The 21,804-nt window shown below is 39.6% G+C and overlaps 1 protein-coding gene across 1 annotated transcript in view; it reads right to left on the bottom strand.

Moving 5' to 3' along the window:
• The window catches only part of CFAP97 (cilia and flagella associated protein 97), a 40,481-nt gene extending 25,592 nt beyond the window's left edge, over nucleotides 1–14,889 (bottom strand). Inside the window, exons 1-2 of the mRNA XM_047091826.1 lie at nucleotides 14,848–14,889; nucleotides 5,668–6,704 (exon numbers count right to left, since the gene is read on the bottom strand). Of these exons, the coding sequence (XP_046947782.1) occupies nucleotides 5,668–6,688 (1,021 nt within the window). The 5' untranslated portion in view covers nucleotides 6,689–6,704; nucleotides 14,848–14,889. The remainder of the gene's footprint in view (nucleotides 1–5,667; nucleotides 6,705–14,847) is intronic.
• Between the last annotated feature and the right edge of the window lie 6,915 nt (nucleotides 14,890–21,804).

The following is a 21,804-nucleotide window of genomic DNA, read 5'->3' as shown; positions in this document are numbered from 1 at the left end:
CTCTTTTGTGCCAATACCTGCTGAATTTGGAGATTCTAGCAATGAGCAAGATCCTGCCCTCATGTTGCTTGTACTCTAGTGGCAGAAATAAGTAAGCAAACTACACTAATTCCAGGGTCTGGTAAGTATTCTGATGGGAGGAAACAGGCTTTGTGACAGAGAGCCAGAGATGTGAAATAGAGATGTGAAGCTACTCAAGACAGAACATTCAGAAAAAGTATCTCTGAGTGGGTGATATATAAACTAAGACTTGAGCAACAGACAGAAGCACCCTATGCAAAGAAAAAAGGCAACAGCAAGTGGAAATGCCCCGTAAATACAAAGTATCCTGAGAATGGTAAGGAAGCATTGTGACTGGAGCAAGGTAATAAGAGATTTAAAAAAAAGAAGGGGGGGGTGCCTGGGTGGCTCAGTCGGTTAAGCCTCCGACTTCAGCTCAGGTCATGATCTCGCGGTTTGTGAGTTCAAGCCCCACGTCGGGCTCTGTGCAGACAGCTCAGAGCCTGGAGCCTGCTTCAGATTCTGTCTCCCTCTCTCTCTGCCCCGCCCCTGCTCACACTCTGTCTCTCTCTCCCTCTCTCTCTCTCAAAAATAAATACATATTTAAAAAAATTTAAAAAAAAAGGAGTTGCAGGATATCCATATGATGTAGACTAATGGTTTTCATCAACTTTAAAGGATACGAGACTAACTGCGTCAGAATTCCTGTAGCAGAGCCTAGGCATCAGTATGACACTAATATACTACGTAGGGTAAGAATCACTAATACGGAGTCTGTTAGGCTACTGTAAGGAATTTAGATTTTACTTTTACTTATTTTAGAGAGAGAGAGCACGCGTGAGAGTAAGAGAGGGGCAGAGGGACAGAAATAATCTTAAACGGACTCCAGACTCTGTGCAGAGCTGGATGCGGGGGCTCCATCCCAGGACACTGGGATCTTATCTGAACCGAAATCAAGTCAGATGTTCACCTAAGTCACCCAGGTGCCCTGGATTTTACTTTTTTTTTTTTTTTTCAACGTTTATTTATTTTTGGGACAGAGAGAGACAGAGCATGAACGGGGGAGGGGCAGAGAGAGAGGGAGACACAGAGGGAAACAGGCTCCAGGCTCTGAGCCATCAGCCCAGAGCCCGACGCGGGGCTCGAACTCCCGGACCGCGAGATCGTGACCTGGCTGAAGTCGGACGCCCAACCGACTGCGCCACCCAGGCGCCCCATGCAACGGATTTTACTTTTAATGTAGGAGTAAGCCTACTGAAGAATTAAGAAGGAAACTGGTAAGACTGATTTTATTTTTAAAAGATCACTCTCGTTAGGGGAAGACACAGGGGCAAGAATAAAAAAAAAAAAACTCCTCAATGCTGAAAGTTTTAAGAGACTGAAGGAGCATTTATCAGAACAGTGAGTGGAGGCCTAAAACATAGATGGTGATGGGCAAAGCCAAGAGTCTGATTTTTCAGACATACTAAACAATCAATAGGTATAATCAGAGCAAAGTAAAAAGAAAACCTACAAAAAAGGGGACGTTCAAATGTCCAAAATACTTTATCCATCTGACTGTGAGAATAATTTGACTACATAAGGGATTTGTTTATGCTCTTACATTACCATCCCATGTGAATTATGTAGCTAAAGATTTATTCTTTCAACTGACATTTCAAACAAAGATGGAAAATACTACTTACAACTTAAAAATGTTGTCTTTGGGGAGCCTGGGTGGTTCAGTCAGCTCAGCGTCCAACTTTAGCTCTGGTTATGATCTCACAGCTCGTGAGTTCGAGCCCTGCATTGGGCTCTATAATGACAGCTCAGAGCCTGGAGCCTGCTTTGGATTCTGTGTCTCCCTTTCTCTCTGCCCCTCCCCTGCATGTACTCTCTCTCTCAAAAATAAATGAACATTTTTTTTTAAATTAAAAAAATAAGTAAATAAAAATGTTGTCTTCAACTGACCTAAAATCTATCCTGGAAACCTAATATTTCACAGTTATGTTAACTAGTGTAAAGATAACGTTTCAACTTGCTTTTACTTTACCTAAAATATAGTTTCTTTCACACCAAATAATAACAACAAATTGACATATCCAAAAAGGAATAATAAATTGATGTGGAAATACAGCACTAAAGATTTTTACTAATTAAAAAGTATTTACAGCTTATGAAAGAATATATCATGCTCATGGGTTAGAAGATTAATATTCTTAAAATGTCCATACTACCCAAAACAATTTATAGATTCAGTACAATCCCCATCAAAATGCCAATGGCATTTTTCACAGAGCTAGAACAAAGCATCCTAAAATTTGTATGGAAAAACAAAAGACCCCAAATAGCCACGCCAATATTGAAAAGGAATAAAAAAGCTGGAGGTATTACACTTCCTGATTTCAAACTCTACTACAAAGCTACAGTATTCAAAAGAGTATGGACTGGCACAGAAACAGACATGTAGATGAAGGGAATAGAACAGAGAGCCCAGAAATAAGAACACACACACATAGTCAATCTATGACAAAGACGGTGAGATCATACAATGGGGAAAAGACAGTCTCTTCAATAAATGGTGTTAGAAAAACTGGACAGCTATATGTAAAATAAAGAAATTAGACTATCTTCTACCGTATATAAAAATAAACTCAAAATGGATTAAAGATTTGAATGTAAGACCTGTAGAATGTAACTCCTAGAAGAAAACATAGGAAGTAAGCTCCATGACATCAGTCTTTGCAATATTTTTTTGGCTCAGTCTCCTCAGGCAAGGGTAATAAAAGCTAAAGTAGGATTACATCAAACTAAGAAGCTTTTGCGCAGTGAAGAAAACCATCAACAAAATGAAAAGGCAACCTACTAAATGGGAGAAGATATTCGAATCATACATCTGATAAGGAGTTAATATATATCCAAAATACATGAAGAACTTACACTCTCAAAAACTATCAAAAAAAAAAAAAAAGCTTGATTAAAAAATGGGTAGGGGCGCCTGGGTGGCGCAGTCGGTTAAGCGTCGGACTTCGGCCAGGTCACAATCTCGCGGTCCGTGAGTTCGAGCCCCGCGTCGGGCTCTGGGCTGATGGCTCAGAGCCTGGAGCCTGTTTCCGATTCTGTGTCTCCCTCTCTCTCTGCCCCTCCCCCGTTCATGCTCTGTCTCTCTCTGTCCCAAAAATAAATAAACGTTGAAAAAAAAAATTAAAAAAAAAAAAATGGGTAGAGGACCCGAATAGGCCACAATGAAATACTACTTCATATTTGTCAGAGTGGGTAAAATAAACAAGACAAGCACTGTTGGTGGGGATGCAAACCGGTGCAGTCACTGTGGAAAACAGTATGAGAGGTTCCTCAAAAAATTAAAAATAGAAATACCATATGATCCAGTAATTCCACTACTAGATATTTATCCAAAGAAAACATACCATTAATTTGAAAATATATGCACCCTTATGTTTACTGAAATATTACTTACAGTAGCCAAGATATGGAAGCAACCCAAGAGTCCATCCATAGATGGATAAAGAAGATGTGGTATATATGTGTGTATATATGTATACATATAAATACACACACAGTGGGATATTATTCAGTCATCAAAAAGAATGGAATCTTGCCATTTACAACAACATGGAGACCTAGAGATGATAATACTAAATGAAATAAGTCAGAGAAAAACAAATACTATATGATTTCACTCATACATGCAATTTTAGAAACAAAACAAAGAAAAAAAGAGACAAATAGACTCTTAAATACAGAGAATGGTAGTTGCCAGAGGGGAGGTGGGGGGGATGGGTGAAAAAGATAAAGGGGATTATGAGTACACTTATGATGAGCACTGAGTAGTGTATAGACTTGTTGAATCATTACACTGTGCACCTGAAACTAATAACACTGTATATTAATTATACTTTAATTAAAAAATTAACAACAAAAAACGGCACAAGACCTGAATATATATTTTTCCAAAGATGACATACAGATGGTCAATAGGTACATAAAAAGATGCTCAACATAACTAATCATTAGGGAAATGCAAATCAAAACCACAATGAGATATCACCTGTCACAATGGCTAAAATCAACAACACAAGAAACAACAAGTGTTGGTGAGGATGTAGAGAAAAGGGAACCCTCTTATATTGTTGGGAATGTAAATTGGTGCAGCCACTACAGAAAACAGGACAGAAGTTCCTCAAAAGATTAAAAACGGAAATGCCAGGGGCGCCTGGGTGGCTCAGTCGGTTGAGCGTCTGACTTCAGCTCAGGTCATGATCTCACAGTTCGTGAGTTTGAGCCCCGCATCGGGCTCTGTGCTGACAGCTCAGAGTCTGGAGCCTGTTTTGGATTCTGTGTCTCCCTCTCTCTCTGCCCCTCCCTCACTCATGCTCTGTCTCTCAAAAATGAGTAAACATTAAAAAAAAAATTTTTTTTAATAAAAAACCCAGAAATGCCATATGATCCAGCAATCCACTTTTGGGTATTTATCCAAAGAAAATGAAAACAATTTAAAGAGATAATATGCACCCCTATGCTCACTGCAGCATTGCTCACCACAGCCAAGATATGGAAGCAATCTAAGTGTCCACTGACAGATGGATGGATCGAGAAGATGTGGTAGATATATACAATGGAATATTACTCAGCCATAGAAAAGAAAGAGATCTTGCCATTTGTGGCAACATGGACCTAGAGGGTATGATGTTGAGTGAAATAAGTCAGACAAATACCATATTTGTCTTTCACTTGTGTGTGGAATCTAAAAAAACAAATGAACAAACAAAACAAAACTCTTAGATACAGGAAAACAAACTGTTGCTTACCAGAGGGGAAGAAGGCTTGGGGGAGGGGAGGATGAAATAAGCTAAGGGGATTAAGAGGTACAAACTTCCAGTTATAAAAATAAATTAAGTCATGAGGATGTAATGAACAGTATAAGGAATATAGCCAATAAAGTTATAATAACTTTGTATGGTAACAGATGGTAACTAGACTTATCATGGGGATCATTTCATAATGTATAAAAGTATCGAATCATTATGATATACACTTGAAACTAATAGAATACTCTATGTCAATTATACTTCAAAAAAATTTTCAATCTTAAAGGAACTGAAACTTGAATTATGTTGTTTCATCAACTTGGTAATTATTTTCAAATAATGCTCTTTAATATTTAACTTAAAATCTGAATAGTTCCCTACAGTTTATTCTGAGTTCTTTCATTTGGCAGCATTCTCACCACTTTCTCTGACATGAAGACAACAGGTTAGGATATTTTTAACTTCAGCGCTGTTGTCTTTCTTAAAGAAAAAAGCGAAATGTATCTTATGCCCACATCCCTCTCAAATGTGAAAAACATCTGGCTCCGCCTCCCCCACTTATCTTATCTAGCTGTTCCCTCTAGGTTTTATGATTTTGTAAGACACTAAAACAAAGTTTAGGGTGAAGTAGTTTCTACTCCTAGTTAATTAGCTTTTCAGTAGTATAAATGATATTCCAGATATTTTTACGGTAAAATAGAGTAATTGGAAAAGTTACTATAATATCAATTATCCAACAATAAAATATATTTAGAAAAATCAATGCAAATTCATAGCAATTGATATTTAAGCTCAATATACCATGAAGTTTAATATGTAAGTTCAATACATACAGCTTTTAAAAAGAAAAGAAACTTACCTTTCAAAAGATGATTGAGGTCCATTGTGTCATGTAAGACTTTTTGTTTATATCTGTGGTCTATGTTGGAATCTAACACTGAAGATTCTGGAGTGAGATCAGGCCCAGTTTTTTCTTTCCCCTTTTTGGTTGATTTCAAACATTTTGAATTATTTTTTAAATCCTCAACATTTCCATATACTTCTTGACTCACGTTTTCTTGCCTTTTAACTTTTACTTTTTGATCATTTGATGCTCCCAATTCAAAAGACTGAATAGGGCTGATGTCTGGAGTTGAGAGAGGAGTGACATCTGTCACAGTATCTTCAGATTCCTCAGTGTAGTCATTGACTTTTGGTTTAGTACTTGAAGGTCGTGTTCCTGTTGATTTTACTCCTGATTTATATTTCTGTTTTGGTGACAAGTGGGTTACACCAGACAGACGTTTCTTTAATGATGGAGATGTATCAGAAATACAGTTATCAGACCCTGCATCTGAACAATCTGTACCTGAACTTGAAGATGAGGAAGACAAAGAGGAAGAGGAGGAAGAAGAATTACTTTTGGAATACTTTTTACTTATGTTTTTTTTAAGGTTATTAGGTGGTTTAGCTGACTTGGACCTGACATGCTGCATTTTCCCATCATCACTGCTCTCCTCTCCATCTGTATAATAATCATCGTCACATTCTTTCACAATTTTGGGAATTCTACTTGGAGTGGGTAAGTGTATTTTATGCCCTGTTGTAGCATCCCACAATTTTTTTGATCTCGAAGTGGACAATGATAAAGAATTTCTGGTTCGCATATTATCATTTTCTATGGGGTGTTCTTCTGGAAGAATTTTCTTTATTTCATTTTCCTTTCTTTGTATTCCAAATTTCAAGTTTACATTTTCTGTATCTTCGTCTATTCTCCTTTTAGGGTCATCATTTTGCTTGTCAAAAACTGAGTTACTTTCACATTTCTTTTCTTCTTCAAAGTCACTGTCAAAGAAAGAATGGTCCACTTCACCTTCTGATACATCTCCAAAACGATCCATGATGGCAAAAATATATCTGAAAAAAAGAGGCCAGTGTTACCATCAGACTGAAGAATAATTTCTTAATACTTTTCATTTTTTTACAGCAATTGCATATCTCAAACTGAGACGTTTGATTATAAAGAAACATGACAAAAACACCCCAAAAATATTAACTCAGTGAAATGATAATGGGGCTAGAGGAGTAATAACAAATTGTACCAATGATTTGAAAAATAAGTAAGTCTAATAATTCAGTTCACGAGTCATCAAGGCAAGCATATCACAAACATATACCTAGGTGAACCCTAAGGAAAATCTGCCTTCTAGAAGTACAATTAATTTAGACTAAGAAAGGATGATATTAAAACCTCCTAAAATTAGCTAAGCCAGCTTGGATTCAGAATTTGTCCTCTAACACCATTCTACACTAAAAACAAAAAACAAAAACAAAAACAATAATCAAAAAATCATAATGACTTGGAAGGTAGCTGATTCTATTTCTGGAGGTAAAGAAAAACAAAGGCCTAGAGTATTTTACTGTTACCAGAAGGCACAATATTCAAATATGCCTGATATAATGGTAATACAAGAAAGGCTCCAGTTTAAAGGGGCCTCCTCTGTTCAGGTTGCACAATTTAACACTGAAAAACAAAACACACAAAATACACTTAAAAAAAATTTTTTTAATGTTTATTTATTTTTGAGAGAGGGACAGAGCATGAGCAGGGGAGCGGCAGAGAGAGGGAGACACATAACTTGAAGCAGGCTCCAGGCTCTGAGCTGTCAGCACAGAGCCCCATGCGGGGTTCAAACCCACAAACTCTGAGACCATGTCCTGAGCTGAAGTCAGATGCTTAATTGACTGAGCCACCCAGGTGCCCCCCAAAATACACATAAAAGTGAAAAAGTCCTTCTGTGATAACTTTTAGTCCATAGTGACATTCAAAAGAGCAAATAATATGAGCTGCATTAAAGGAAAGGCATATATAAACTAAACATATAGCCAACAATCCAATTTTGTGCTCAGTATATTCAAATTATGATTAATTCTATTATGTAAAATCAAACAATAAAAGATTATATAATCTATATTCTAAAGCAATCATGATTCTCTGGAGCCTTTAATTGTTGAAGTGATACTGCAACCTATAAAATCAAGTACAAATATGATTTAAAAATCAACCAAGCTTACATTACTAATACTAATGCAATAGGTTAATATGATAGATTAGAGGTATATATGGTAGTACATTTTATCATTGAGTAAATTTTTTTGCCTTTAAGGTTTTGAAGAATATAAGGCATATTAAAAAATTTAACTATTCACAATCAACTTTTAAACACTTAGGGAATCTGATTAAATTAGTAAGGTTAGACTTATAATTAGGTTTATTAAAAATGTCTAAGTGCTGGGGTGCCTGAGTGGCTCAGTTGGTTAAGCGTCCAACTGCAGCTCAGGTCATGATCTCATGGTTCGTGGGTTTGAGCCCCCCATTCGGCTCTGTGCTAATGGCTGGGAGCCTGGAGCCTGCTTTGTATTCTGTGTCTCCCTCTCCCCCACTCACACACTGTCTCTCTCTCGCTCTCTCAAAATAAAATAAAAACATTAAAAAAAAAAAAAAGTCTAAGTGCTTACTAGGACTTCCTCTATTAGATATGTCAGTATCCCTGGTCAGGTGTTCAAGGTACATAAGAAAATTAAATATACTAAAATTGAATTGTGCTGCAAGCTTGCAAATGGCATACAATGTTCAGGGAAATTTAAGCTAAGTCAGATTAATCAAAGTACAAATAAGTTTTAAAATTCTAACATTATTAGAATTAAATTGATTTAAATTGAGATGTGTAAGTAGATCTTAAAAATTTAAGAAAAATTAGGTAACTTATACCTAAATATTAAATATAAGAAATATTATTTACTAAAAAAAGAAAAAATATTATTTCTCATAGCACAGATCAATGCCCTCTTAAGTTTTAAAACTCAAATCAGCAGAAGGAAGCCTCCTCCACAAGTCCTCAAGAGATATTTAATAAGGTTTTAGATGTCATATTTATCCATTATAGAATTAAAGTCTACTCTTTTTTTACTCTCTTAATTTATAAAAATCGAAACATCTCTTTTAAAGGATTTTGGCAATTAATTTTCAGAGCTGTAAGAAAGCCATAAGCCTTCTGAATCAGTACTTTCATTTCAGAAATTTATCCTAAGAATATAATACTAAAAAGAAGGAATGGAATTCTCATATTATTTCAGTAATACTGAAAAAACTTGAATAGAGGAATATTATGATTCCATCAAAATTATTATTATATCAGGAGTCAGCCAGCTACTGTGCATGAGCCAAATCTGGCCTGCCATTTGTTTTTGTAAATAAAGTTTTACACACTACAGCTGCAGAGTTGAGTAGCTGTGACAGAGACTATATAGTCCACAAAGCCTAAAATATTTACCAAATGACTGTGGATTATGGAGGTTGTGGATCTCTGCTTATATTATATCAGAGATATATGATATCATTATATCAGCATGAAAAATGAACACTACAAAACTGTTAGCCATACTGGGTTAATAATACAATTTACACACTTAAATAAAAACCAGGGGGAAAAAGGGCAAAATTAAGTCGACCTGTTAGAAGAAAAACCAACAATCCCACTGCATTTTTTATATTTCCATTACTGTTATTATAATAGTGTCCTTGCAATAAATTAAGCAAATAAGTGATGACTGCGAGTCTGCACAACGAAAAAGAAGGAACTGAGTCAGACACACTCAGGCTCAAACTTGGTTCTACCACTTCCCAATTGTATTTCTGGGTCCATGTACAAGGATGTTCATCATAGACCTACTGTTTATAATAGAAATGAGTTAGGGAAACACTCAATGTCTAATAAGAGGGAAATGGATAAACGAAATGTTGTATGTGATATACTATATGTCAGTCAAAAAGGGTGAGCTGAGATCTATAAAAATAAAGTTTACTAAAAGAGCAAAATTAAATGAACAACAATACAATTATGTAAAACTTAAAACTAAATTCCTCACAGGCACAAAGTTACATAGCACGGACTGGAAGGACATACATTAAACAACTATAAGCTGTAAAGGGACACAGACGGTTGGGGGGTGGGGTGAGGATAAAGAACCTGGCAGAGGCTGGTGATCGTGGGTCATCACATACCTAAGGAGTGTGACTGGGGGCGCCTGGCTTGGCTCAGTTGGTAGAACATGTGACTCTCGATTTCAGGGTTGTGAGTCTGAGCCCCTCAATTGGGCCTAGAGCCTACTTTTTTTTTTATGTTTATTTATTTATATTTGAGAGAGAGTGCAAGCAGGGGAGGGGCAGAGAAAGAGGGAGACAGAATCCGAAGCAGGCTCTGCACTGTCAACACAGAGCCTGGCACGGGCCTCAAACTCAAGAACCATGAGATCATGACCCGAGCAGAAATCAAAAGTCAGGGGCGCCTGGGTGGCGCAGTCGGTTAAGCGTCCGACTTCAGCCAGGTCACAATCTCGCGGTCCATGAGTTCGAGCCCCGCGTCGGGCTCTGGGCTGATGGCTCAGCGCCTGGAGCCTGTTTCCGATTCTGTGTCTCCCTCTCTCTCTGCCCCTCCCCCGTTCATGCTCTGTCTCTCTCTGTCCCAAAAATAAATAAACGTTGAAAAAAAAAAAAATTTTAGAAATCAAAAGTCAGACACTTAAAGGAGCCACCCAGGCATCCCAGAGCCTACTTAACTAAGAAAAACTTAAAGAAAAAAAATAGTATGACTGGTCATTGTCAATCCAATTCTGCCCACCTGAGTTCAGAAGAAAAACGACCAATTAAAATAGTCACTGAATGGTGAGTAAGTAGCTCTTATAAACATTGTCACTAAATTTCCAAAAAACATTACCCTCTTTGGTAAGGTAATCAACTCTTTCATCCAAAATGTCAAGGGATGGAATAAAAAGGGGTTATTATTATTTTTTTTTCTTTCGCACTCTGTCACATGGGTACGAATACCTTTGTGATTAAAACAAAAAAAATGTTTTGTAGGTTTCTTCAAATTTTCAAAACAAATGGTTTCATGGCATAGCCCAAAGCATAAATTTTCGTAGTCAGTTTAAAAAACAAATCTTTCAGGGGCATCCGACTCTTGATTTCGTTTCAGGTCATCATTTTCCAGTTCTCGAGTATGAGCCAGGCATGGGGCTCCACGCTGACAGTGCAGAGCCTGCTTGGGATTCTCTCTCTCTCCCTCTCCTCCCGTCCCCCTGCCCTCCCTCCCTTCCTCTCTCTCTCTCTCTCTCTCAAAATAAATAAACATTTTAAAAAAATCTTTCAGGGGCGCCTGGGTGGCTCAGTCGGTTGAGCGTCCGACTTCGGCTCAGGTCATCATCTCGCGGTCCGTGAGTTCGGGCCCCGCGTCGGGCTCTGTGCTGACGGCTCAGAGCCTGGAGCCTGTTTCAGATTCTGTGTCTCCCTCTCTCTCTGCCCCTCCCCTGTTCATGCTGTCTCTGTCTGTCTCAAAAATAAATAAACATTAAAAAAAAAAAGAATTAAAAAAAAAATCTTTCAAAAACAAATCATCCAAATCATTTCACCTTCCATCCTCAGAAAAATCTGTTTACATTTTTCAGGAAATACACAAAATTAACATAACTAAGTCCCATTTGTATTACTGCTATTATTCTAGTACAACTAACAGCTAAAATGTATCTAAGCTTAAGAAGTTTTATTACTCCTATTTACCAATGAGAAAAATGAAGCAGAACAAGAACTTGCCCAGAGTCACACAACTAGTGAGTGGCACAGCCAGGATTCTAAAGCAGGCATAGTTTGAGGATCCTGTTACTAACCACTGTTCTATTCTGCTTCAAAGTATGGTCCTTCCAAAGGAACTAAGATCTTCTTTTGTTTTTTAACCTTTAAGATACATGGCTGTGATATCTATGATTTATATGATGGTAAACTGGGTAAGGTAACAAGATTTTCTTCTCATCATTGGGATTTTGAAAGGAAAACGGAACCTGTTTAGCAATGGTTTTAGGAGTTCTCTGTAGGAGAGGATGGTCTGTACAGTTAAAATAAGATACACATGCCAGTGATTGCCATGCATTTTGCTGATCTGCCATGTAGCAGTTTTCCTCTAACAAAGTAAATTGGAACAAATCTCACTGGCACCACAAATGAAATAAACTAGTAGCCTTAGGTAAATTAGAAGTGTTAACCTAGGTAACAAGAATTCAGAACTTTGAATTAACTTGTGACTCCCTAGAATCCAATATGAGCTTGTGACCAAACCCCCCTTCCAAATACAGTGGTGAATTCCAAAGTTATTTCTGGCAAGGAGAGTGACAATTCTGGAAGACACTAAACTTGAAATGTTTCCAGCAAGCCTCCTCTTTGTGTATTTGGCATTTCAAGTTAAATCTTGTGATCCCTGATAACCTTGAGTGAGACCTACGTGAAGTTCCTCAAGATGGTACATGGCAAAATAATGCAAGTTAGAACTAATACCCTTCCTGTATCCTCAGAGATCCCCAACAGTCCTGAAAGGAAAAGACTGTACCCCCTTACACTACAACTAAGGCCTAGCAAATTTAAACGGCCTGACCAATTTCAAGTTATTAGTTTGTTTCTGTATGCTTCTTGTGATGTCAAGCTTTATCAAATTTGTGAATTAAAAAAAAAAAAACTGAGATGGACGGTTGAAAATAAAGATTCAGAAGGTTCTGGATAAATGGAAAAGAAGCTAACATTCATATAGGTTATATACTAAGCACTTTCTAAGCACTTTTCCACTGATCAACCATTTAATACTGGTAACAACTTTGAGGTTCGAGATGAAGAAACTGCAGCTCAGACAGGTTAACTGACATATTCAAGACCACGTGGCCAGAAAGCAGTAGAGTCAGGATTTGGATCCAGGCGGTCTGGCCAGACAGTCAGCAGTCTTACTGATTATGCTATACTCAAATAAGCAGAGGAATATTAATAAGCTAAAAACCCAATGGGGAGGTATACTCTGAAACAGCCAAATAATAACACAATTAATAGCACAGGCACAGAATGAGGGAAGGTAAGGAGGGAAGGTGCACGGAGGACCCCAGCTTAAAAGAAGGTTCTTTGAAAAAAGACGCGGAGCTTACCAAGCGGCAAAAGCATGACTTAGGAACCAAAAGACCAAAATACTCTTAAATCATATCGGGATAGTAATATACAGTCTAAGACAACTTGAATTATATTCTGCTGGTCAAACTACTTCTTGAATGAAGCATTTAGTTCTGGGTGCTAGGGGGAAGAGTCTAGAATTTAAGTCATGATCAGTGGTTTACAGAACAAGGCATTCATAGGCTAGTAAAAGAAATGGCTAAGAGAAAGCAGGTATTCAGATACTCAAAAAACTGTGATATGAAAAAAGATTTTACAACTGTTATTGGTAGTTCCAGAGGTAGAACGTGCATCAACAGATGTATAATGTATAAGGAAGCTGTTCTGAAATTAACATAAGAACTGCTCAAATGGAATGGGCTACTTTCTAAGATTATGAGCCAGAAGTCACTAGACAATGTTGGAGTAAAAACTACATGTCTACTTGCTGGGATGCTACAAAAGGAATTCATGCATTAGGAAGATACGATTTTCCCAACTTTAACATTTTATGAACTAGGTCTAAATCCCAACATCAATCTGTAAGCCAAATGATTAGGAACTTCTTTGAAATCCCTTTTTTTCATAGCTAAGTTTCCCGCCTTATCTCCTTACCAAACTGGGAATTCCTGGCATCTTGCTCATCTTTATATCCCCAGTGCCTAAAGTGGGATCTGACAAATATCAGACATTCAAAGAATGTTTACCCGATGAGGGAGTCTGGAGTTAGGAGACTGAAGACCGAACCCTAGTCTCTTTGCTAGCTATGTAAGCAGAAAAATCAATGCTTCTCCCAGAGCTAGTTTCCTTGATAGTTTCCCACAATCGTCCCCCACCAATCCCCACCGCACCCCCCACACCAGAATTAACTATCCCCTTATTTGTATTTACATGGTTCATGTCGTCCTCAACAGTTGTAAGGACCCAACTTCCTAAGTGGTCACAGTTCGTGGGAGGTGGCGCATAAACCCTGGGAGACTTTTCAGGCATAACATCCAACAGACAAGGTTATCGTTAGGAGTTAAACACTCCAGTGGTTTAAACGTAATTTACAGAAAAACTATTCAGTGATCCCACCACCAAGTAATCCTTCTGATAACATTTATTTCCAAGTTAATGAGATTCCATTTACATTGGTAAATAAAAATATGCATTTAATAACACTGTAAAGATTCTCTTCACCACATACTGGGAAAAGGTAAAAATTAAATGACAGATCACTTAATAACTCTTCTGGGGCTCAATGAAAACCGGCATGTGTCAAAGCTGACTGGGCGTCACTTGGACACTCACCATTTGTCTAGCTCTTACAGAACCAGAAATACTAACGCTCAAGATACATCAGAAAAACACACAAATAATCTGGCATTTTTTAAACTGGCATTTTGTTACTGTGACATTACACTGTTTCTATAATTATGTATATAATACGTTCCAAAGAAGGTAACCCGTGGGGTACACGAAAATCTCGGCCCGAAATAAACATCCCTTTTCCAAGAACTCGAGAGGGTCAGTTTACCACCTCCTCCGGACCACCCCCTTCCCCCACGGCCCCAGGCAGCAGCAGAAAACTGACAGCCCCTCAGGCGCCAGGGTTCAGAGTCAAGGCCGCGGAGGTGGGCGGCGGTGGCCTGAACCCAGCTCCTGGTTACAACCACTTCTTAACTCCGGCCGACCCCGGTCCCCACTCCATCCGCGAAAGCGTCCTGAGGGCAGGCCCGGCGGCTCCCACAGGGGCCGGCTGGGGCTGCGAGCGGCCCCACGGACCCGCCGACCGCAGGCTCCGACGTCTTTGTTGTGGATACACCCGCCACCCGAGAGGCCGGCCGGGCCGTAGGGCCGGCGGAGCCAAGGGCTGGGGGGGGGGGGGGGGTCCCGGCCGGCCGGCCTTCCTAACTTCCCACGCTGGCTTCCTCATACCGACTCTGAGTGCTCGCCGCAGCCTGGGCTCCGTAGAGGGGAAACGGATCCCGGAGGGGAAGGGTGGCGGGCGCGTCGCGGGCGGGGCGGCGGGGCAGGAGGGGTTCCTCGCGCGCCGCTTACCTGGGTGCCGGGGCCGCTGCGGCCGCCTGGCGCGCCGCCCGAGGCGTTGCAGGCTCGCGCGCACACGCTAGCGCGCGCACGCAATCTCCGCTCGCGGCTCCCAGCAGCCTGGCTCGAGCTTCCGGAGGCGGAGACAGCGGAAAAGGAAAGGAGGGCGCCGAGGGAGCGCTGCGAGCCACGCGGGAACTGGGCGGGGGCCCGGCGAGCGGCGCGGCTCCTGGTGGTTCCTCTCCGCTCCTCGCGGCGGGCGTCATAGAGCGCGGGGGGTTCGCCGGCGGCCTAGAGAGGCTCGACGCGCCGTGCGGTGGGTGGCCGGGACTGGGAGGCAGGGCCCGCGACTCTCGGGTGGGAAGGGACACGGGAAGAAGCTTACCTCTTAGGCCCTTAGTTGCCCGGTGCACCGTCAAGATGCTAACTGCTGTTGCCCCCGCTGTTAACAGCAATGCGGGTGGACCTAGTTGTTAGGGTGGCCAATTTAATTGGGAAAGTGGCTTTAATGATCTTGTAACTCCTCCCCGAAACAACAGTAGTAAAAATGAGGGCGGCTGTGGCTTTACGATTATTTAGGTCAGTAAAGTTCAGATCAAAGTACTAGTTGTGTGATTCAAGAGCTGGTGACACATTATAAAGTCTTCTGACTATTGGTAAATGAGGTGGGTAGTTAAAATAAGAGAAAAATGTGGAATATGTTGAATGCCATAATTTTTCGATTTTGAACTCACAGTTGTGTAGTAGGTGTGGTAGAATAATGGTGCTCCAAATATGTCCACCTCCTAATCCCCAGAACCTGTGAATATGCTGTTTAACGTGGGAAAAGGGACTTGGGCTATGTGACTAAGGATCTTGAGATGGGAAAATTAACTTCGATTATCTAGGAGGGTTCAGTGTAATCAGATTTTTTTTTTTTTTTACACTTAATTATTTTTGAGAGACAGAGACAGAGCCTGAGCAGGGGAGGGGCAGAGAGAGAGGGAGACACAGAATCAGAAACAGGCTCCAGGTTCTGAGCTGTCAGCACACAGCCGGATGCGGGGCTCGAACCCACAGACCGTGAGATCATGACCTGAGCTGGAGTAGGTCCCTTCACCGACTGAGCCACCCAGGCGCTCCAAGTGTAATCAGATGGATTCTTAAAAATGAGAGTCAAGAAGATTCCAAGTCATTAATAGGAGGGGTGGCCATAGAAGCAAGATTGTAATGTATGGTACTGTGACTATAGTTAACAATACTGTGTTGTATATTTGAAAGTTAAGACAGTAGATCTTAAAACTTATTACAAGAGGAAAAAACTGTGAAGTGATTGTTGTTAACTGGACTTACTGTGGTATTCGTTTCATAACATACATATCATGTTGTCACCCTAAATTTACATGCTGTTATATGTCACTTTTATCTCAGTAAAACTGTCAATTTAGGGGCTCCTGGGTGGCTCAGTTAGTTAAGTTTCCGACTTCAGCTCAGGTCCTGATCTTACGGTTCTTGGGTTCAAGCTCCGTGTCAGGGTCTGGGCTGACGGCTCAGAGCCTGGAGCCTGCTTCAGATCATGTGCCTCCCTTATCTCTCTCTCTCAAAAAATAAACATTAAAAGAAACTTTTTTAACTGTCATTTAAAAGATGTTTTTTTTTTTTAAATTTTTTTCAACGTTTATTTATTTTTGGGACAGAGAGAGATGGAGCATGAACGGGGGAGGGGCAGAGAGAGAGGGAGACACAGAATCGGAAACAGGCTCCAGGCTCTGAGCCATCAGCCCAGAGCCTGGCGCGGGGCTCGAACTCACGGACCGCGAGATCGTGACCTGGTTGAAGTCGGACGCTTAACCGACTGAGCCACCCAGGCGCCCCTAAAAGATGTTTTTAATTAAAGAAAGCAGCAGGAGATCAGAGTGATGTAAGCGGCCTTGAGCCAAGGAAAGCAGGCACCTCTGGAAGCTGACAAAGGGAAGAAAAGGTATTCTCCCCTGAAGCCTCCAGAAGGAATGCAGCCCTGTTAATACCTTGATTTTAGACTTCTGACCTCCAGAACAGAAAGAGAATACATTTGTGTTGTTTTAAAGCACTGGGTGTAGTAATTTATTATAGCAGCACTTAAAAACCTAATTCAATGGGTATTTGATAATGTATTTTTTTTACAAGGAAGTGCAAAGAAAGCTGGGAACTAAGGGTTATGCATAGCCTAGGGAGCATCACTAAGGAATTGGCTCTTTTTGTTCTTCACAGTGCATTTTGTACTTTTCGGTTGTAACTACCAACAAATACACAGAATCATTTTGTTCTTTTTGTAGACTAACCGCCAGGATTTCACTTAATTCTGCTTGGTAAAACTATGCTGGCACCATTTGCCAGGGATGATTGTCTGTCTACTCTGTGGTCAAAGTTTGCTATCCAAAGGGTTTGAATAGACATTTCTTCCAAGAATATATACAAATGGCCAATAAGCACAGGAAAAGATGCTCAACATCACTAATCATTAGGGAAGTGCAAATAAATCATGAGATATCACTTCACACATATTAGGATTGCTGTTATAAAAGTAAGACAGGAAATAACAAGGATGGGCAAAGGTGTGGAGAGATTAGAACCCTTGTGTTTGGCTCCTGGGAATACGAAATGGTACAACTGCTATGGAAAACTATGGCAGTTCCTCAGTAAACTGAACACAGGTACTATGTGAGCCAGCAGTTGCACTTCTGGGAATGTACCCTAAAGAATTGAAAGCAGAGTCTCAAATGGATGTTTGTATACCCATGTTCATAGCAGCATAATTCACCAAAGCCAAAACACAAACAACCCAAATGTCCACCAAAGACAGATAAACAAACCTCAGGTGGCTCAGTCCATTAAGGGTCTGACTTCGGCTTAGGTCATGATCTCATAGCTCGTGAGTTCAAACCTCGCTTTGGGCTCTGTGCTGACAGCTCAGAGCCTGGAGCCCGCTTCGCATTCTGTGTCTCCCTCTCTCTCTGCCCCTCTCCCGCTCAGGCTCTCTCTCTCTCTCTCTCAAAAATAAACATTAAAAAATTTTTTTAAATGCTGTAAATCCATACAAGAATATTATTCAGCCACAAAAAAAGAATGAAGTTATGATATGTGCTATAATGATGGGTGAATCTTGAGAACATTTATGTTAAGTGAAATAAGCCAGACACAAAAGGACAAATATTACATGAATCCACTCACATGAATGAGGTACCTAAAATAGGCAAGTCACAGTAACAGATTAGAATAGAATTGGGGCACCTGGCTGACTCAGTCAGTGGCATGTGCAACACTTGATCTCAAAGTTGTGGGTTTGAGCTCCATGATGGGTGTGGAGATTGCTTAAAAATAAAATCTTCAAAAAAAGAAAAAGGAAGAGAGATTACCAGGGGCTGGGGATGGATGCCGGTGACGGTTGTACAACAGTGTGAATGTACCTAATGCCACTGAGTTGTACACTTAAAAATGGTCAAAATATTAAATGTTGTGTATGTCTTACGAAAAATAAAAAAATCTTACATCTTAAACTTTAATTTCGGCTCTTTTTCTGGGCTATTAATTTGTAAGCTTTTGCCTTTTCCCTGGTTTTCTTTTCCTGGAAAGAGCACATCCTCAGTAGTCTGTACTGAATGAATGAATCAACGAATGCATGAAGTCGATTGTAAACAAACTTCTTCAGGCCAGAGATTTTGCTCTGTGCCTCTTCATACTTCTGGTCACAGAGGGTCATCAACTCAGAGGTGTAAAAAAGCTCTTCCCCAAATTCATTGAATCTGAACTCTTTTATCAGAAAAGATGTAAGTAATATCCCTTGGCCCCTTAAAAAACATTTTTTTTTTCACTTATTGTATACCTCTTGAAGCAGAATATGAGCTTGACTATTTCTGTAGAGAGCTATTAAAAGACCTTGGGATAATAGCTGGTGGTTTTTTCATCTATACTAAACTTCTTATAAGCATATGGAAAACTTTTTTTTTTTTTAATTTATGAATTAAGTTTTGAAGGATGAAATCTTTACTGGGTTGAAGTTTATAAACCAAATTGAAATTAAATGTAGTTAGGTTTCATATTTTTTAAGTATCTAAAAGGGGGTAGTTCAACACATTTAAATGCTGGAATAGAGGAAATTGAGGAAGCAAAATGACTTAGGTTCACATATGAATTTCCTGAACTCCCACAAAGCAGAATTAGTAGCTCTCTTCTTGCCATCATAGAACTTTGTACTACCTTAGTAATATACGTTACATTGCTTAATGCTTCCTCCCCCCTACCCCAATCAGAATGTGAGCTCTTCAAGGACAAAGACCGTATTTTATATTTTTAAATTTATTTTCATTTTTTTAAGTTTATTTATTTTGAAAGAGAGCATGAGGTTAAGCTGGGAAGGGGCAGAGAGAGGGAGAGAGAATCCCAAGTAGGCTTGGTGTTGTCGGCACAGAGCCCAATGTGGAGCTGGAACCCACGAACCATGAGATCATGACCTTAGCCAAAATCCAGAGTCAGACTAACCAACTGAACCGCCCAGGTACCCCTATACTGTTTTTTAACAAAGCACCTTCCTAATATTTTTGGACTGAATGAAAGAATGAATAGAAGTCACATAGTACCTCACAGAAGTTTACAGTCTATTTAAAAGCCAGATGAGTGCTATTCTTATTGCATTGGTTTGGTAAGGACATTATTTGTATAATATAGAAGCAATTTTGTCCTTTGCCATTACTTTTAACTACTGTATTTGAAAGATAGCATAATGGAACAGAATCCTATAATTTAGGTCCACCACCTACTAGCTGTGATTTTGAGCAACTCATTTACCTTCTCTGAGCCTCAGTTTCTTCCTCTGGAAAATGGGATCATGCTTACCATATCTCCTTTACAGAGTTATAGTGGGGGACATATGTTTTAAAAGGATTTTCAAAAGCTGAAGTTTCCATTAAAATATGAGATTATTTTATTACTTTTTTTGGTCTACTCAATCATCCTAGATATATTATCATGGAAGAGTATCAGATTTATTCATTCAAAAGTATTTATTAGGGGCCTGCTATGTGCAACCCCTGTTCAGGACTCATTAAAACTCTAATACTAATTTTGGGGACACCTGAGTGGCTCAGTGGGTTGAACATCTGGCTCTTGATTTCAGCTCACGTCATAATCTCATGGTGGTGAGATTGAGCCCCATGTCAGACTCAGTGTTGACAGTGCAGATTCTCTCTCTTTTTCCCCCTCTGTCTGCCTCTCCCCCATGCTCTCTCTCTCAAAATAAATAAATAAACATTAAAAAAAAACCTCTAATACTAATTTTTATTTTCCATAATTATGTTCTCTTTCTTAGAGCAAATAAATGCCAAATGAGAGACACTGGCTTCTTTTTGGTATACGAACTTTATAAAATATTAAATACATAGGGGTGCCTGGGTGGCTCAGTCGGCTAAGCATCCGACTTGGGCTCAGGTCATGATCTCACAGTTTGTGGGCTTGAGCCCCGGGTTGGGCTCTGTGCTGACAGCTCAGAGCCTGGATCCTGCTTTGGATTCTGTGTCTCCCTCTCTCTCTGCCCCTCCCCTGCTTGTGCTCTGTCTCTCTCTGTCTCTCAAAAATAAATAAATGTAAACAAATTTTTTTTAAATATTAAATACATAGTGTTAATCTGAAAATATTCAAAATTCTTTCCTAATTTATGCAAGTACATTTAATCAATATTGTGCCCTGCCTATTTTATATTTTACTCAGCTCATATTTCATGAAACAGCATATAGATGAGTTCGAAAAGCATTTTTGGCCCACATGCATTTTGGAGAAATTAGATAATAAGTAAACACAATTTACATTCTTTCTTTATAATCTGCTGCCCAATAATACTGGCTATTAAAATCTAAGTGAGTGCAGGGCACCTGGGTGGCTCAGTTGGTTAAGTGTCCAGCTTCGGCTCAGGTCATGATCTCACGGTTCGTAGGTTGGAGCCCTGCGTTGGCCTCTGTGCTGACAGCTCGGAGCCTGGAGCCTGTTTCAGATTCTGCATCTCCCTCTCTCTCTGCCCCTCCCCTGGTTGCACTCTGTCTCTTTCTCTCTGAAAAATAAATAAACGTTAAAAAAAAAAGCTAAGCGAGTGCAGTTTTTTTTTGCTTTATGTTTCATAACTTGAAAATATTAGAGTAAAATAAAGGTAAATGATAAAGCTCTATTGCCAAACTCTTTACTGGCAAACATAATTAAATACTGTCTCCCTTGTCCCTATCCTTACTTAGGTCCTTTTCTTTATTTTATAGATAAATGGAATTAGATTATGAAGAACTATTAATTCCAGGGAAAAGAAATGTGAACTTGAACATATTTGCAGTGATAAGTCATTGGATACCACTGATTTGGGTGAGCAGCCAGATTATCCATGAGAAACTGATTAGTGTATTCTGTCGAGCAAACTGAGGTAGGTTGTTAAAGTAATACAACCAATGAATTATAGCTCTCTATATTTAAGTCCCTGTGTAGACCACTCCCTGTTTAATTACTGGTTGGGCCATATGTTTGCTTTGGCCAATGGGACATTAGCAAATGCAATGCAGGCAAAAGCTTAAAAAGAATTTGCACAGGGCATCCCTGAAACTGTCATGTGAAGAAGGGCAAGCTGACCTTTGGAGGATAAGTACACAGGAAGCAGAGAGGAGCCATCTCAACAGACTCCATAGACCAAATAGCCCAGCCTGTGCACCAGGAGACCATAGTTTCATTAGTTACCCAAGACAAGAGCAGAATTGCCTAATGACCCCAGCGCAAATTGCTGACCCACAAAATCATAAGCAAATAAAGTGGTTATTTGGTGGTAGTTCGTTATGTGACAATAGATGATCGACACACCATATTTCCAGTATGTCTTCTTGATAATAACCTTTGGAATACTTTGTTTTAAAAGAATAAACAACTAACTGGAATTTAAATAAAAACTTGAAACAACAAATAAATTGGCAGATATAAAAATCAATT

Source organism: Lynx rufus, unplaced genomic scaffold (genome assembly GCF_022079265.1).
Source record: "Lynx rufus isolate CCGP_SWC_20201006 ecotype Redwood Valley unplaced genomic scaffold, mLynRuf1.p SCAF_3, whole genome shotgun sequence".
NCBI lineage: Eukaryota > Metazoa > Chordata > Mammalia > Carnivora > Felidae > Lynx > Lynx rufus.
This window is presented reverse-complemented; position numbering and strand designations above follow the sequence as displayed.